General features: G+C 44.7%; 2 protein-coding genes across 2 annotated transcripts in view; one reads left to right on the top strand and one right to left on the bottom strand.

Moving 5' to 3' along the window:
• Positions 1 to 18,307, bottom strand: part of LOC310668798 (inositol polyphosphate 5-phosphatase OCRL-like) — a gene marked incomplete at its 3' end in the record, with an annotated part of 733,402 nt that overhangs the window by 455,655 nt on the left and 259,440 nt on the right.
• LOC310668858 (E3 ubiquitin-protein ligase RNF4-like) lies at positions 3,746 to 4,990 on the top strand. The gene has a single exon (XM_083422212.1). The coding sequence runs from the start codon at positions 3,908 to 3,910 to the stop codon at positions 4,529 to 4,531; it is 624 nt and encodes a 207-aa protein (XP_083278338.1). The 5' UTR covers positions 3,746 to 3,907; the 3' UTR covers positions 4,532 to 4,990.

Below are 18,307 nucleotides of genomic sequence, written 5' to 3'. Positions count from 1 at the left end.
GTCTTCTAAAAGTCTGGTAGTTGTTGTTCTCTTGGACATCTGGTGGGAGGGTGTTCCACAGGGCAGGTGCCACCACCGAGAAGGCCCTCTGCCTGGTTCCCTGTAACTTGGCTTCTCGCAGCGAGGGAACCTCCAGAAGGCCCTTGGAGATGGACCCAAGTGGGCAGAACAATGGGGGTGGAGACGCTCCTTCAGGTATACTGCACTGAGACCGTTTAGGGCTTTAAAGGTCAGCATCAACACTTTGAATTGTGCTCGGAAACGTACTGGGAGCCATTGTAGGTCTTTCAAGACCGGTGTTATGTGGTCTCAGCAGCCGCTCCCAGTCACCAGTCTAGCTGCCGCGTTCTGGATTAATTGCAGTTTCCGAGTCACCTTCAAAGGTAGCCCCATGTAGAGCACATGGCAGTAGTCCAAGCAGGAGATAACTAGAGCATGCACCACTCTGGCCAGACAGTCTGCAGGTATATAGAGTCTCATCCTGCGTACCAGATGGAGCTGGTAAACAGCTGCCCTGGACACAGAATTGACCTGTGCCTCCGTGGACAGCTGAAGGAGAAAAATAATCATTTCCTTAATAACAATTTAAATAGCGTATTTAACTAAAACAATAAAATTATAGCATATGTATCCATGTTTGTTAACTGATGTGGTTAAACGTGGGGTTTTTTTTGTTAAAAAACCCAAAAAAAACTTAGACTGAGTTTTTTTAAAATAATATTTTTATTAAGGTTTTTACATAAAAAGAAAAAACAACAGAAAAATACAAAAATACAAAACGACAAGAAAAGAAGAACAAATAAAAACAATTCCATTTTCATAGTATTCCTTGCATTTACTTATTTCCCAGACTTCCCCACACCTCCCCTCACTGTATTCCAGTTCATATATTTGATCAGCAAATCCCTTCCCTCTATTTTAACTAATCTTTATCTTAATCTTAATATCTTAATATATCTTAATCTCCTTAATATCTTAATAAATTAAGCCTTTTAATTTTACACCTTTTAACCTTTGAATTTTCTATACTCCTTCACCACTTTATTACTAATAACCTTTTACGTTCAATCCGATGTCATTCTAACATTCATTAATCTTATAATATTTCTGTAAATAGTCTTTAAATTTCTTCCAATCTTCTTCCACCGTCTCTTCTCCCTGGTCTCTGATTCTGCCAGTCATTTCTGCCAATTCCATGTAGTCCATAACCTTCATCTGCCATTCTTTCAGAGTGGGTAGTTCTTGTGTCTTCCAATACTGCGCGATAAGTATTCTTGCTGCTGTTGTGGCGTACATAAAGAAAGTTCTATCCTTCTTTCGCACCTGTTGGCCGACCATGCCCAGGAGAAAGGCCTCTGGTTTCTTCGGGAAGGTGTATTTAAACACCTTTTTCATTTCATTATAAATCATTTCCCAGAAGGTCTTAATCCTTGGGCACGTCCACCAAAGGTGAAAGAATGTACCTTCAATTTCTTTACATTTCCAACATTTGTTATCGGGCAAATGATAGATTTTTGCATGTACCACCTGTATATCATTTTCATAATATTCTCTCTTAAGGCATTAGATGCCGTGAATTTCATACCAGTGGTCCATAACTGTTCCCAGTCAGCCATCATTATGTTATGTCCAACATCTTGTGCCCATTTGATCATAGCAGATTTTACTGTTTCATCCTGAGTATTCCATTTCAACAGCAAGTTATACATTCTTGACAAGATCTTAGTTTTGGGTTCTAGCAGTTCTGTTTCCAATTTTGATTTTTCCACCTAGAAGCCAATTTTTCTATCCAATTTATATGCCTCCATTATCTGGTGATAATGAAGCCAGTCTCGCACTTTACTTTTTAGTTTTTCAAAACTCTGCAGTTTTAGTTTGTCTCCCGCCTGCTCCAAAATTTCCCAATATTTTGGCCATTTGGCCTCCATATTGAGCTTTTTTAGAGCTTTTGCTTCCATTGGTGACAACCACCTTGGGGTTTTATTTTCAAGTAGATCTTTATACCTTGTCCAAACATTAAACAATGCTTTCCTGACAATGTGATTTTTGAACATTCTATGCACTTTAAACTTTTCGTACCATAAATATGCATGCCAACCAAAAATGTTGTTGAATCCTTCTAAATCCAAAATGTCTGTGTTTTCAAGAAGCAACCATTCTTTCAACCAGCAGAAAGCTGCTGATTCATAATAAAGTTTTAGGTCTGGCAGGGCAAAGCCTCCTCTTTCTTTTGCATCAGTTAATATTTTAAATTTTATTCTTGGCTTTTTGCCCTGCCAGACAAATCTAGAGATATCTTTCTGCCACTTCTTGAAACAGTCCACTTTCTCAATAATTTGCAGTGTCTGGAATAAAAACAACATTCTAGGCAATACATTCATCTTTATCGCAGCAATACGGCCTAACAGTGAAAGCTTCAAATTTGACCATATTTCTAAATCTTTCTTTACCTCGGTCCAACATTTATCATAGTTGTCTTTAAATAAGTTCCCATTTTTAGCTGTCATGTTAATCCCCAAATACTTCACTTTCTTAACCACTGTCAAACCTGTCTCATTCTGAAACCTCTTTTTCTCAGTTTCTGTTAAATTCTTTTCCAAAACCTTTGTTTTTGATTTATTCAATTTAAATCCTGCTACTCGACCAAACTCCTGAATCAGTTCTAAAACTCTTCTTGTACTAGACTCTGGCTCCTGTAAAGTCAAAACTAGGTCATCTGCAACTGCTCTTAATTTATATTGTTTTGCTCCGACCTGTATCCCTTTAGCCGATTGGTCCTTTCTGATCATATTCAGCAAAACCTCCAGGACCGATATAAAAAGCAATGGGGAAATTGGGCAACCTTGTCGTGTTCCTTTTTCTATTCTGAACTCCTCCGTTACAACATTATTAACAATTAGTCTAGCTTTTTGTTCAGAATAGATTGCACCTATACCAAAAAAACCTAGACTGAGTTTTAGCACACATGAAAGACTTAAAACAAATACTTCTTTCCTGATGAATAGCCTTTGGACTATAATGTAACTTAAATAGAAAACTATCTTTAGAAAGATCTTTCCTCCAAAAGCATTTTATTTTAAAAATCCAATTTAAATAAAAAACAGATTTTTTAATTATTCTTTTTTAAATCATTGATTTTTATCCACCCTGTTGGGTGTACACATTGAATGTGTCATACCTGGAAAATACCTCTTGCAAGAGCAGCCATAGGAGGTGCGCTCTAGTAGAGGCAACACCAATGAATTTTATTTAAGATTTCCCATCGTCCTCAGCTTGGCTATGTGCCCTGGTTCTTCTTGAAGAGGAGACATTCATCATGAGTTCTTCCCTTCTCCTTATCAGACTCTTGTATAAAGAGGACTGTCAAGGTAGGGAAAGATGCTCCACCTCGTAATAATCCTAATTGTTTTAGCTAATCTCTTGGCTGAAAGATAGAAAACTAATAGTTGTGTGCCAGCTTCTTAGCCTAATCCTGTTTCTTCCCACGTGAATGCAGTTCTATAGAGTAACACGAAAGACACCCTAACTCAGGCTTCCTCAACCTCGGCCTGTCCGATGTTTTGAGACTACAATTCCCATCCTCCCTGACCACTGGTCCTGCTGGCTAGGGATCATGGGAGTTGTAGGCCAAAAACATCTGGAGGGCCGAGGTTGAGGAAGCCTGCCCTAACTCCTCAAGAAGTTGAACTTGCTCCAGCTTCGGAGTACCTGCTATAAAAGAGACAACTCTAATAAAGTCACGGTGCTCCAAAGCGTCACCAATTGCATCAAGTTGCTTTAGAGAGAGCATTCATGATCATCATTATCACATTACAGAATTGCTTGGCGACTAAGCAGGGAGCAGCACACGGAGATAAGGGGGGAAGCAAGTACTCTGCAGCCTGTGCCTCTCCCATCCCTGTGCATCATGAGTTCAACAAGTACAGAATGTAATGCAACCCAGCACAGCAACAGCAAGAGGGGCAGTCGCAACACCTCCGCAAGACCTCCTCATACTCTGGACAAGATGATGGTGGGAACTGCTTCTGAACCCTGTATCCCCTCCTCCTCCGCCTCCCTGCCACACAGCCTTAATGATAGAAGTATGGATGTGGAAGTAGTTGACCTCACTTGCGAAACTTCAGAACCTCTAGTTGTTGATCTTACGCAAGACGATTCTCTTGTGCTTGTTGGAGAGAGTGGGCAGCAGCCCGATAGAGAGTTCAGACCTCAACCATTGTCTGACAGCCTCATGTTTAGTGGTGGTGGTGGTGGTGATAGCAGACACACACAGAGTGGTGCTCTTGCCACTAGAAAGCTCCCCAGAGAAGTGGGAAGGAGGGAATTTGCAAGATCCTCAGGCACTTTGAGTTGTGGAATTTGCATAGACAGCTTTGCAGAGATTGTGCAAAGCGGACGGCATATAGTGTCAACAACATGTGGCCACATCTTCTGTAGTCAGTGCCTCAGCAATTTTCTTAGGTATGCTAACTTTTGCCCAATTTGTAGGAGGCATCTCACTCCAGAGGAGTATCATCCAATTTATATGTGAAGACATGGGTGTTCCTGAACACAGTCTAATGTGGCCTTCATAAACATGAGTGAACTCCAAAGAACACGCCAAGTACAGTATATATGACTTCAATATGACAGCAATTTCACTTTTTCCCAGTTGGCCTCCTTATAGTCCAGTTGTACTGTTTCAGCTTCGTTTTGCTTTAAGGTTTTTGCCGCTCACATTTTTTGAGGTCTGTAGATGTTTGAAGAACAGCTTGAAGGATATGTCTGCTGCTGCTACATTGCTTTGTGCCGATATCTCATTTCTGTTCTAGTTCTGTTGCTGCTTTGAGAAAAGACTGATGTTGAGTGAACTCATCTATTCAAGACTAGGCTAGTCATAGTCATCTATGATAATACAACCTGCAGCTTCTTTTTGCAATTTGCCTTGTAAAAAACCAAAACCAACCACTCACTGGTGGAAGTCTATTCCACATCTACTTGCTTTCTAGTGGCAAACCCCTCTTTCTGTTGATGTAGCCCTAATAAAGACCAAGGTTTATACAACACTGTGGCTCATTTCTAACGCTGCATGCATAAATGGTTTATTACAAAGAACTCCTGGTGGTCCGAGTCTTCTCTTGAAGAGAATACAGCCATCATGTTAGATCTGAGCAGCTTTCCCTGTCCAGGCATATGCTTAAGGAGCAATTCATAGTGGAGTCCGTACCGAGGTTGCCACGTGGGGCAGAATCCAATGGAGATGAGCTAAGCCATTTATGTGAAACACTCCTCAAATGGTTGGCAGAGGATAAAGTAATTCTCTGCTTTTCAGAAACGCTTTGCTGTGGGGAAGCTGCACCCATAGGGCCATGTTTCAAGCAGCAAGCATGTAAGACTTGAACCTCGCATGATGAAGTCAACTTGAGTTGCGGTGACTCCCTTTCTCAGCCCTGTCACGTAGTCATAGTGGAACTATGAATGGCTTGACCTGTTGAACTTTGGGGTGCTGCTGTACTAATAGGTCTAATTGCTTTAAAACGTTTTATGTTGATAACTCTTAAATGAAAGACTTTCTCTTAAATGTATAAAAAATGCCTTCCAGTAGCACCTTAAGGTAAAGGTAAAGGTACCCCTGCCCGTACGGGCCAGTTTTGACAGACTCTAGGGTTGTGCGCTCATCTCACTCTAGAGGCCGGGAGCCAGTGCTGTCCGCAGACACTTCCGGGTCACGTGGCCAGCGTGATGAAGCTGCTCCGGCAAACCGGCACCAGGGCAGCACATGGAAACGCCGTTTACCTTCCCGCTATAAAGCGGTACCTATTTATCTACTTGCACTTAAGGGTGCTTTTGAACTGCTAGGTGGGCAGGAGCTGGGACCGAACGACGGGAGCTCACCCCGCCGCGGGGATTCGAACTGCTGACCATGCGATCGGCAAGTCCTAGGTGCTGAGGTTTTACCCACAGCGCCACCCGCGTCCCTATCCAGTAGCACCTTAGAGACCAACTAAGTTTGTTCTTGGTATGAGCTCTCGTGTGCATGCACACTTCTTCAGATACATGAGCACACAAAAGCTCATACCAATCACAAACTTAGTTGGTCTCTAAGGTGCTACTGGAAGGCATTTTTTTTATTTTGTTTCGACTACAGCAGACCAACACGGCTACCTACCTGTATCTTAAATGTATGCCAACCAATCTTCCATTGGTAGACAACATGGGCTATCCAGCTAATCAGCAGCATCTCACCAGGCCTTAATCGGCTGCGGTGAGTCTCATAATATTTCCCCCCATGTTTCTTGTTTATTCGATTTTAAGGCGTCTCGTAACATAGTGAAACCTCACCCGTGACAGCTTGGAGGGCCAGTGTTACGCTTCCAGTTCAGCACTGGATTGAACACCTTTTTCAAAAGGGAGGCTTCCTTAGTCTCCCCGCAGCCTGCTGCAGGGGCCTAGCTGCACACACCCCATATTAGACTTGCACATAGCCTGGCAATCATGTGGCATGGTTAGGACTTCCACAGATGGCATTGTCTCCGTGAACATGGGCTGTGGGGATCAAATCCTCTGTGCAAATGTGTCTGGTGTTACCAGAACCCATATGCACCCCCAGCTTTCGAGGGGAGCTTAAGACAGAGTGCTCAACGGAAGGTCATTTCCATTCATCCCTACCATCACCGTTTCTGTTCTGTTTACACAGACGCTCTTACTGAAGAACAAATGACACTTTGCCCAGGGAGGGAGCTTGGTAATATGGTGCCCTCCTGGTGCCTTCCAAAAGCCAGGCAGGGGAGGGGTCAGGCTTGGGGAAGGATGCACAAGGCTCTGGTGGGGTCCTAGAGCCCTCTCATCTCAGTCCCAAAGCTGGGAGAGCGCTAACTAGGCTTGGGGAAGGAGGCAGGAAGGCTCCCTTCTGGCCCCCACATCCTGTGCAGGGGAAGAGCTTCACTGCCCTAAATCCACCTCTGCTTTGCCTCGTGTTTCAGTCACCATGAAGGCATTTTACCCATTGGAGAAAGTTGCACAATGTATTTTGGAGGTCACTTCTTTGAGTCGTGATGGGAAAAACTGAATTCCTGTGCAGAATCCTTAATGCGCACCAAACTGGAGGGGTACAGCAAGCACTACTGTTGGACGATGCTGTATGGAACCTAACACTTCACCAGTCTAGTCGTTGCATAAAAGTTCTAGCAAAACTATGTGTTTGGGTGCCTCGACCCTTACACAGTTTCCTGAATCCTTGCAGTGAATGGTTTTTTTTGGGGGGGTGGGGGTGAGTTGTCTGGTGGCAGATGAAAAACAGCACCCAAGTTAGCAAAATGCAGTAACCAAAACTCCATCTGCATAATGGACTGTTCTTGACGATAGGCAGCAATTGCCATGTGATACCATGACAAGGATAGGAGAATATTTAGCAAGTGAGTCAGAGCTTACAGTTGCCATATTCAGATGGGTTATTACATGCTCTTGTTTGACTTGAGACTGGACACCTCCCCCACAGGACACTACACTATTACTTTTGGGGTACATAAATAAAGCCATAGGCTATGCAAATAAGAGGTGGAATAATTGGCAGAATTCTCTGCTAGGTTTTGTGACCTCTCCCATTTCTCAAGGACAGGGTCACAGACATCTGAACACAATTGACCTGCATTTAATAAGAAATGAGTTCTTAAAGGACTGTCAGCGTTTATTTGTGGTTTTCCTTTGGTGATGTAGATATAATTCAGGTTTGTGAGATGCCCCCTCCCTTTTTATGTGCTCCTGGCTCCTAGTCAAGTAACCAGTTCATGTTCTGTAATTCACACAGAAATCTTCAGCACCACAGGGCAGGCGTATCTGGTAATGAACACTTTTTGCCTGAACAGATTTCAGAAAAACACAACAGCTCTTGGTATTCAACGTTACCTGTTGAGTTACTCTACTCTGAATGCCCTTGCTTAGTTAATCGAGTCCACTTTTCTGCATCAACAAAACACACTTTGCATCTTAAACAAAACTCCCATCAGGATTCCAGTAGGAACCAGTTTGGAAAGGGGGGACCCAAACCCAGTGGGTCTATTTTTGCTTGCGCCAGAAGACGTTGCTGAACCACCTTAATCATGGTGAGTGCAAGGGTGTTGTAATCTATGTATTCACACATCACCATCGACTTTCTGACTTATGGTTGCAAGATTTCTCCCCCTTTGCTCCTGGCACAAGTAGGATAAACAAACCTGGAAGCTTTGTTTTCCCCATTACATCTGGTCATGGATTGTTGCTCCCTAACAAGCCACAGTCAGCAGGCCAGCCATAAGCAGGGACTTCAGATTGGCTGGCAATTGTTGCTTATTATGATAAGGCCACAGTCCCGGGTTCAGACGTGATGTGGTGCCAAGGCCTTGTGCTTTGCTTCTCCTGCTTGCTCCAAGAGAGAACAGCATGAGGAGCAATTGGGCAGCATGTGCTACATAATGCATTATAAAATGGCTCCTGATGGCCGCTGTATGTTTACAGCATCTAGGAAGCTGCTTTATATGCAATCAATCACAGTCTTCACTTAGACTAATCTGCATAATAACAAATCACCATTTCTCAGGGAATGCATGTTTTAATGCTCCCTAATGGCAAACTCCTTGCTTGTAGAAATATATTTTTAAACCCTATCCAAATGGCATGTCCTTGTCTCAGCTCCTGAATTACCATTACCGAAATGGAGATCTAAAAAATTTCCACTTCCTGCCTACCTTGGGAACCATCACGCGCCTATTTATGACCTTTAGGTCATCAGCCCTCCCATCTTGACTCATGGAGATAAAGGATACTCTATGGTGGTTCCACTCTCTCCACCCAGTGAGGGTATTTAAGGACGAAACAAGGAGGCAATTGGTTCCTTGCATAGAGTCAAAGCTAATGCGGACAAGGGAAAGCAAGCTTAACACTAGAAATACTAACTGCCCGAAGGAAGAAAATAATTCTGTAAGCCTAGATTTACAAGACCTGAAGAAGAGGCTAATGAGTATAAAGACTGAGATTTCTACCCAAAATATAAGGACAGTAGAGCCTAGAGCACAAAGAGGTCCAACAGCTCTTTATCCCATAGAAAGAAATCAGTGCAACTCCCTGTTCCCTTTTCAAGCGACACCAAAGTAGATGAGGAATTTGGCGCCTCTGACATTTCTATGGCAACAACACCTAAAGAACTCTACGTTGCTGACAATCTGGAGAAATCCAGCACCCAATCTACATCTGGACCTTTGCCTAATGTTCCAAAAATTTAACAGAATGATCAACTTTCTCTACTGTACTCCTGGCGAGACAGGATGGACAGATCTTCCAAACTCGAAGCTGGCTCTTTGTTGGCCAGTGACCCACATTTTATAGCGCATGCCTCATTAATACTCCCACAGCCACAGATAGAACCAACAGTCCTCCAATCAATCCAGGAGGGAGAGGGGGACTGACAGTTAACGAAACACCGTGGGACCGCCCTCCCCGCTTGGGGTGCGGTTGGTTGGGTTTTATCTTCTAGGGATACTTACCCTATCAAACCTTCACCTCTTCCCCTTACCATTTTGACCCAGGAGTCCTGGCCCAGGGATGACTTGTCAGTGAGGGGATGTTACCCCTCTATTGGGGAGGCTAGTATGGGGTCTGGGATTCCCACTATTGAAGGGCTAGGGAGGAATGGCGGTGGGGCTAGATATCACTATCGGCGAAGGGTTTTGAGATGCAGTGAAGCTCGAACCCCTTCCAATCTACGCCCCATCCCAAGGGACGAGGGTAGGGCGAGCAGGGATTACCCACCTCCGTCATTGGTGTTGTGCAATGCCAGGTCCATAGGCAACAAAACTGCCACCATGGGTGACTTTTTTGTCTTGAAGGGGATTGACCTGGCTTGCGTGATGGAGACCTGGGTACGGGAAGGCGAAGTAGTCTCCCTACATGAGATAACACCCCCAGGCTTCTCTGTCCTCCATCAATCGCGGACTGTGGGTCGGGGGGGGGGGAGAGTAGTAGCGTTGTTAATCCCGGAGGATTGCTCTTTCAGAGCTCTGCCAGCACCGGCAATCTCCGGCATTGAATGTGTTGGTCTTGTGTGGGGCACCAAGGAGAGCTTGGCTGTCTGGCTGGTGTACCGACCACCCAGCGCACCGGCAGCCACCCTGTCAGACCTGCTGGAGGTGGCAGCGGGCTGGGCCTTGGCGTTCCCAAGCCTATTGGTTTTGGGAGACTTCAACGTCCATGCCGATGCCGCCCCCTCCTCACAGGCTCTGGACCTGGTGACTTCCATGGCAATACTAGGTCTCTCCCAGTTTGCTTTAGGCCCCACTCATCAAGCAGGCCATACGCTGGATCTGATCTTTGGTGCTGGCATAGATGTGATCATGCTCCCCCCTGTGGAAGTGCCATGGTCTGATCACTACGCTCTGAAAGCCAAGATTGACTTCCCGCTCCTCCCCTGCTCGGGTGGCGAGCCTATTTGGGCTTGTCCGAGAAGGCTGATGGATCCTGATAGATTGTGTCAGGCCTTGTGGGACCCTGCTCCCCTGACAACTCATTAGATGACCTTGTCGAGGACTGGAATAACCGGCTCTTGGCAGCCATCGATGAGATCTGCGACCCCGTCGAAACCGGGCCCCTTGATTTACTGAGGCGCTCTGGAAAATGAAGCGGGATCTCAGACGGCTAGAGCGGGTATGGTGACAGACTCATGACGGAGCTTCAAGAACATCTTATAGGATGCTTATGAAAGCCTATGAGATGGCTATGAAAGCTGCTAAGATATCTTACTTCGAAACTTCCATTGCATCCGCTAGCTCTCGCCCGGCACAACTTTTTAGAATAATTAGGTCGATAATGTCCTTAGGAGGACAACCAAATTTAAGCACAAATTTGACCCACAGCTGTGAGGCATTCACGAGCTTTTTTGCAGAGAAAGTCCTGTTGCTCCGCCATGACCTCCCTGCCAATTTAGATACAGTGACTGAACTGGAGGCCCCTTGACTGTCTTCGGGTCCAGTGTTGGACCATTTCAATCGGCTACTCCCTGCTGATGTGGATAGATTCCTCCAAGCTGGTAGGCCCACCACCTGCCTCCTCGATCTGTGCCTGTCTTGGCTGATTAGGGCGTGTCCAGATGTTGCACGGACCCCCCTGGTTGAAATTATCAATTTGTCCCTTGGCACGGGGACATTCCCAGGGGAACTGAAGGAAGCAGTGGTGTGTCTGCTCTTAAAGAAAAACTTCACTAGGTCCTTTAGACCTATCGAATTACTGGCCAGTTTCAAATATTACATATCTGGGTAAGGTAATTGAGAGAGCAGTTGCTGAACAGCTTGGTAGGTTTCTGGAGGAAACATCGGCTTTAGGTCCATTTCAGTCCGGGTTCCGTCCTGGTTTCAGGACCGAGACGGCTCTGGTTGCCCTAACAGATGATCTCCGTAGACAACTGGATTGAGGCGGGTCAGGACTGCTGATTCTTTTAGATTTCAGCAGCCTTTGACACGGTCAATCAAGATCATCTGGACCACCGCCTTGTCGATGTGGGGATACAGGGCATAGCTGTGCTCTTTTATCTCTGGTCGGGGACAGAGGGTGGTGCTAGGGAGGGAGATGTCGCCGTGCCACTCCTTGGTGTGTGGAGTGTCACAGGGCACAATCCTCTCTCCGATGCTTTTTAACATCTTTATGCGCCCCCTTGCCCAGATTATCCAGAGCTTTGGGCTGGGCTGTCACCAATATGCTGATGACACTCCGCTCTATCTGCTAATGGATGGCCACACCGACTCGGCCCTGAACACACTGACCAGATGCTTGGAAGCTGTAGCTGGATGGTTTCGTGGGAGTCGATTGAAACTAAATCCTTCGAAGACAGAGGTCCTATGGCTGGGTTGGGATGGCATGGGGATGAGGGACCAACTCCCTTCTCTTGCGGGGGCCCAATTAGTGCCATTGCCTTCCGTTAAGAGTTTGGGTGTAATCCTTGGTGGGATGTAAAACGCAGGAGCAGTCAATGACAACATTCCTAGAGTGTACATGTTAGAACATGGGGAGGGATGTCTGTCTAGCAAGCAGGTAAACTTCCTGGGGACGGACTTCCTCCGCATGTGACCAGAGGTGGGTGTGGCCTCACCTGTGCAGGTAAATGATAAAAGCACAGGGCAGGCAGCCATCTCTCTCTCTTTCTCTGCCATCTTCCTTCGATGCGGAAACATCTAAGGATGCTCTCTTGGCTCCCAGCCAAGAGAGGAGGAAAGGACTACCTTGCTACAAGATAGATTCTAAGTGTATGTAACCTTTTTAAGCTGTCTGCCTTCTGGGATCACATTGTGAGCAGAACATGAATAAACTCTTTTATACTTTTATGAAGACTGTGTCGTGTTTTGTATTTTAAGAGGGAACAAAAGGGGAAATTACCAGAGTAATTATTATAAAGGTTCTAGTGAACCTGTGCAAGCGTTACCGTTGCGAACTTAAAGGGGAATGTTATAAACTCTGCTGATATTTTGGGAACTTGTTAGCACAAGTTGGATAAGGATATAATTAGTCAATATATCCTCTCCTGCACCCCAGAACATTCCCACAAAGGGTTATGGGCCCAGTATTGCTTATTTCTGCGTATTTTTGAAGGATTGCGTTGGATTGTGATTTTGAGTTGAGTAGTATTTTTCTGAGTTAACTTCCTGGTAAGCACATGGTCCTTTGTTCCATTGTGCAGTGGGGATTAAGCAACCCCCCCCCCTTCCCTCAGAGTTCACAGTGACCCAAGGCAGTGAATAATTGTTTTGCATTTTGAGATTTTTGAGATTTTGAATTTTTTAAATTTTGAGAAATTTTGAAAAAAAAAAATCAAATTTTTGGATTTTAAGATGGCTAGAGCAGCTTTTGATAGTGATGCAAAGCTAGGAATGCCTGTGCTGAATGAACACAATTCCATACACCGGAAGCAGCGCTTGATAGCATGTTTAGATTATAAGCACATTTTGGAAGCTTTAAACCCTCAGCCTACAGGATCATCTGAGGAGGATTTAGCTAAGATAAGTGCTTGGAAACGCATGAACAGCGAAGCTAGACACATAATTTTGAGTGGACTTCGTGATGAGCAGCTATCATTAATAAATAGTACAGATGATGCGTCTCAAATCTTAAGAGATATTGAGCGTGTGTATGGAGAATCTAGCATAAACTGCTTCAGAAACTTGGTGTGTAAATTAACCAGATTCAGGATGAATTCAAAAGAGGAATTCACAGAGCACATCAACAAGTTTACTGAGATTATTCAAAGAATTGATCTGACTCCCAAAGCTTTTGATGAAGATACAAAGATAGCATTTTTGTTATCATCACTTGGACCACGCTTTAGCGCTTTTGTAAGTTTGATGGACCATAGACAAGGTCTGACTTTTAAAGACTTGACTGGTTATTTAAAAGAAGAATGCAGAGATAGAGCTGAATCTCCAGTGAGAAATGCTAAAATCAAGGACAGCAGTTATGCATCTAGGCAATTTAGAAAGTCCAAAGAGATGCCTAAGAAAGTGATTTGTTTCAATTGTAACAAAGAAGGACACATTGCAAAGAACTGCAGAGCTCCTAAAGCCAAGAAACCCCACCCCTTTCAGCCAAAAGGGGAAAAGAAGGGGAAATGTGAATGCACATGGCTACTGCAAGAAAGGAATTTAGCTGCCCAGAATCGTGAAAATAAACGTAATAAATGGATTTTAGATTCAGGTGCCAGTTTGCATTTTTCATATAAAAAGGACTATTTTAATGAGATTAATGAGATAAATGATGAAGAAGGATCTGAAATTGAGATTGCAGATGGCAACATTGTTAAAGCAAAAGGTGCAGGTTCCATGAGTCTGAAATGCAATATAAACAATGAATGCATTGAGAACACAATCTCTAGAGTTTTGTACGTACCAGAGCTGAGCTGCAATTTAATCAGCGTGTCCACTTTGGACAAGAAAGGTTTCCAGATCACATTTGGAAATGGAGAATGTAAAGTAACTAAAAATGACAAAGTGGTTGCTCAAGCAAAGCTAATAAATGGTGTATATGAGCTTGATCTTTCAGAGAACCAGTCTGCAAAAGTGGCACATTCCAGCCAGAAGGATGAGGCAGATCTGGACCTATGGCACAGAAGGCTTGGACACAGAGACACCAACGTCATTCTGGATCTACAGAAAAGAGATCTTGTAAGAGGTTTGCAGGTAAAGCAGAGCAACAAAGCTCCAGCAAAGTGCGTAAGCTGTATTACTGAGAAGGCTGTAAAACCTTCATTTCCACGTTGTGCAGAACAAAGAAGCAACAAAGTGCTTGACATAGTGCACACTGACATATGTGGACCCATGAATGTTCCCTCACTGGGAAAGAATAGATATATTTTAATATTTCTGGATGACTTTTCAAGATTTTGTGTTGTATATTTCCTCAAAGAGAAGAGTGAGACAGTGGACAAGCTCCAGGAATACATTGCCATGGTCAAGAATAAATTCCAGAGAGCTCCAGCTGTGCTAATGAGCGACAATGGAGGTGAGTATGAGGCATCTGATCAAAGATCTGTATTTTAAATAAGCTTAAAAATATATCTGTAGATGCTTGCTTCAGATGTTTAGCCTTGGCAGATATTTATTTTTCTGAACAGGGCCCCTCATTGATTTGTTGCAGTACTTCAAAGTTGTAAAAAGGAACAAAAGCTGGGAACAAAGGTCATACAGATTACAGAATACAATCCAAGCTGCAAAAACATTAATTAGAGTTGGTAATTACTCAAACTCAGGATATCTTCCCAAGGTTTAAGATATCCTGAGAAGGTTAAAGGAGCAAAGAGCTAAAAGCAACAACAGCTACAGCCAATAGGAATTTCAACCAGGCTGATTGGACAGAGGCAGCCAAAGGAGGAGTAAGGAGGCTGGGCTGAGGGAATATAAGTGCTGGTCACCAGGGCTGGGGTGTGCAGAGCTTTTGGTAAATATACCACTGTGCCAATCATTTATTTGTCTGACAAATAAATTATTATTTTAATTTCTCTATTGCTGCGTTGAATATTTCATTCCAGCTAAGCGTTAACCACAAGCAGGGTGCTACAAGTACTGCTCAAATGAAATGCAGGCTCTCCTGGCCAAGGAAGGAATTGCACACGTGACCACAATTCCTTACACACCACAGCAGAATGCCATAGCTGAGAGAACGTTTAGGTCCATTATGGACATGACAAGGTGCATGCTAAAGGATGCATGTTTGCCACAGAAGCTGTGGGCCGAAGGAGTGTACACGTCGGTCTATTTGCAGAATAGACTGCCAACCAAAGGGGCAGAGCGCACACCATTTGAACTTTGGCATGGGAAAGCTCCCAATCTGACGCACATACGTGTGTTTGGAAGTCCGTGTTACTTCCACGTGCCCAAGGAACACAGACACAAGCTTGATTCCAGGGCAAAAGCAGGTATCCTTGTGGGCTACGCCTCTGGAGGCAAAGGATATACAAACTGGACTTACAAACTGGTAAGACAAATGCATACCATGCAGTTTATGTTGATGAATATGGAAAAGTAGACACTAAGAACACTGTTGTGGATTCTTCAGATGAGTCAGAAAGGACTCAAGAGTTCGTATATTTCCCTTTTGAGACCCCACAAAGTACTAATCTGCCTTCAAGTGTTACAGCGCCCCCTACAGGCGACGCACCAGAAGACGCAGAGGACCAGAACCCTGGCGGCACCAGAGACGAAGATGAGGACTCAGATGGGGACATGCCTGCATTGGAGGAGGATGAGGAAGCTGATGCGGTCGCAGAACCAGAGGCCAGGCGCTCGTCCAGAACCAACAAAGGTGTCCCACCATTACGGTTGTCCTACTTTGCAGGGTCAGCATTTCCACAGGAACCTTCCACTTGGGAAGAGATACAGGAGATGCCAGCTGCAGAAGCCAGTCTCTGGAGGAAGGCCGCACAGGAGGAGATGGATGCACTGCATCAGAACAAGACCTGGACACTCACTGAGCTGCCTCCTGGTAAGAAGGCCATTGGCAGTAAATGGGTTTTCAAGGTTAAGAAGGGGTCAGAAGGAGAAGTGCAGCGCTACAAAGCTAGACTTGTAGCACAGGGATTTTCACAGCGTTTTGGTGAAGACTATGATGAAGTTTTTGCACCAACCGTGAGGTACAGCAGCATAAGAATGCTTTTAAGCATTGCAGCCTCCAAGAAAATGAGAGTGAAACACATAGACATTGCTACCGCTTTTCTACATGGGCAGATTTCAGAAGAAATTTACATGAAACAGCCCAAGGGTTTTGTAAAACCACATGAGGCACATTTAGTGTGCAAACTCCAGAAAGGACTTTATGGACTTAAACAGGCTGCTAGAGCCTGGAACCAGAAGTTGCATAAAATGCTGACGCAACTTGGGTACAAGCAAGGCGACGCTGACAAGTGCTTGTACAGTAAGTCAAATAATGGACAATTCTCATATATCCTAGCTTTTGTTGATGACCTGATTATTGCCACAGCAAGTGAAAAAGACTATACACAGATAGTAAAACACCTTAGCAAAGAGGTGGAGGTCAAGGAGCTAGGAGATGTCCAGTACTACCTCCGGATCCAGGTGGAAAGAGAAGAGGACGGCTCATTTCTTCTCAGCCAAAGACAGAAGATCCATGAGCTGATTGAGCACATGCAGATGCAAGACGCACATCCAGTTGCTACACCGATGGCCACTGACTTCCTGAAGAATCAGCAGGATTCAAAGCAGTTGCCAGACAACAATGACTACAGGTCGGCGATTGGTAAACTTTTGTATTTAGTTACCACATGTAGACCTGACTTAGCTAATGCTGTGGGGATTCTTAGCAGAAAAGTGAATTCTCCCACTGAGCATGATTGGGCAGGTGTAAAGAGGGTGGTGCGATATTTGAAGGGTACCATGAATTGTAAATTAAGGTTACCAGCCGTCAGAGACCCTAAGTTGGTTGGGAATACTGATGCGGATTGGGCTGGGGATAATGCTGATTATAAATCAACAAGCGGTCATGTTTTTATGTTTGGTGATGGACCTGTTGCATGGGGCAGTTATAAACAGAGCTGTGTAGCATTATCTTCCACAGAATCAGAATACGTTGCAGCAACAGAAGCCTGCAGAGAGATCCCCTGGCTTGATCAACTCATAAAGGACTTTGGGTTGGTGAGAAAAGGGCCTGTCAGCTTGCTAGAGGACAATCAAAGTTGCCTGAAGCTGACGCAGAGTGAGAAGTTCCTGGCCAGAACAAAACACATTGGGGTTAAATACCACTACATACGCCAGATGATCCAGGATGGACTAGTGGAACTATCCTACTGCAGCACCCAAGAGATGACTGCTGACATCCTGACGAAACCCCTACCAAGAGAGAGTTTCCAGAATCTACGTGTCAAGCTGGGACTCTGAGTGGTTGAATAAAGTTGTTTATGTTTTGTGTATGTTGTATTGCCTGAGAAGGGGTATTTGGGATGTAAAACGCAGGAGCAGTCAATGACAACATTCCTAGAGTGTACATGTTAGAACATGGGGAGGGATGTCTGTCTAGCAAGCAGGTAAACTTCCTGGGGACGGACTTCCTCCGCATGTGACCAGAGGTGGGTGTGGCCTCACCTGTGCAGGTAAATGATAAAAGCACAGGGCAGGCAGCCATCTCTCTCTCTCTGCCATCTTCCTTCGATGAGGAAACATCTAAGGATGCTCTCTTGGCTCCCAGCCAAGAGAGGAGATAAGGACTATCTTGCTACAAGATAGATTCTAAGTGTATGTAACCTTTTTAAGCTGTCTGCCTTCTGGGATCACATTGTGAGCAGAACGTGAGTAAACTCTTTTATACTTTTATGAAGATTGTGTCGTGCCTTGTATTTTAAGAGGGAACAAAAGGGGAAATTACCAGAGTAATTATTATAGAGGTTCTGGTGAACCTGTGCAAGCGTTACCGTTGCGAACTTAAAGGGGAATGTTATAAACTCTGCTGATATTTTGGGAACTTGTTAGCACAAGTTGGATAAGGATATAATTAGTCAATATATCCTCTCCTGCACCCCAGAACATTCCCACATCCTTGACGCCTCGCTTTCCATGGAGGCGCAGGTTACAGCAACAGCCAAGGCAACATTTTTCCACCTTCGCCGCATCAAGCAGTTGGTCCCTTACCTTTCCTGCCCTGCCCTGGCCACAGTGATCCATGCGACGGTCACCTCCAGGCTTGACTACTGTAATTCACTCTACGTGTGGCTGCCCTTGAAGTTGTCCCAGAAACTCCAGCGGGTGCAGAATGCTGCAGTGAGGCTCCTCACGGGGTCTCTGCCATATTCACCCAGTGCTTTTCTAGCTGC

Source organism: Podarcis tiliguerta (genome assembly GCF_965153285.1).
Source record: "Podarcis tiliguerta genome assembly, chromosome: W".
Classification (NCBI taxonomy): domain Eukaryota; kingdom Metazoa; phylum Chordata; class Lepidosauria; order Squamata; family Lacertidae; genus Podarcis; species Podarcis tiliguerta.
The sequence above is the reverse complement of the archived record's forward strand: the minus strand, read 5'-3'. Positions and strand labels throughout refer to the sequence as shown.

What these genes read in the sequence shown, in the direction of transcription:
- LOC310668858 (XM_083422212.1), top strand. Translation starts at nt 3,908, where the DNA reads ATGAGTTCAACAAGTACAGAATGTAATGCAACCCAGCACAGCAACAGC.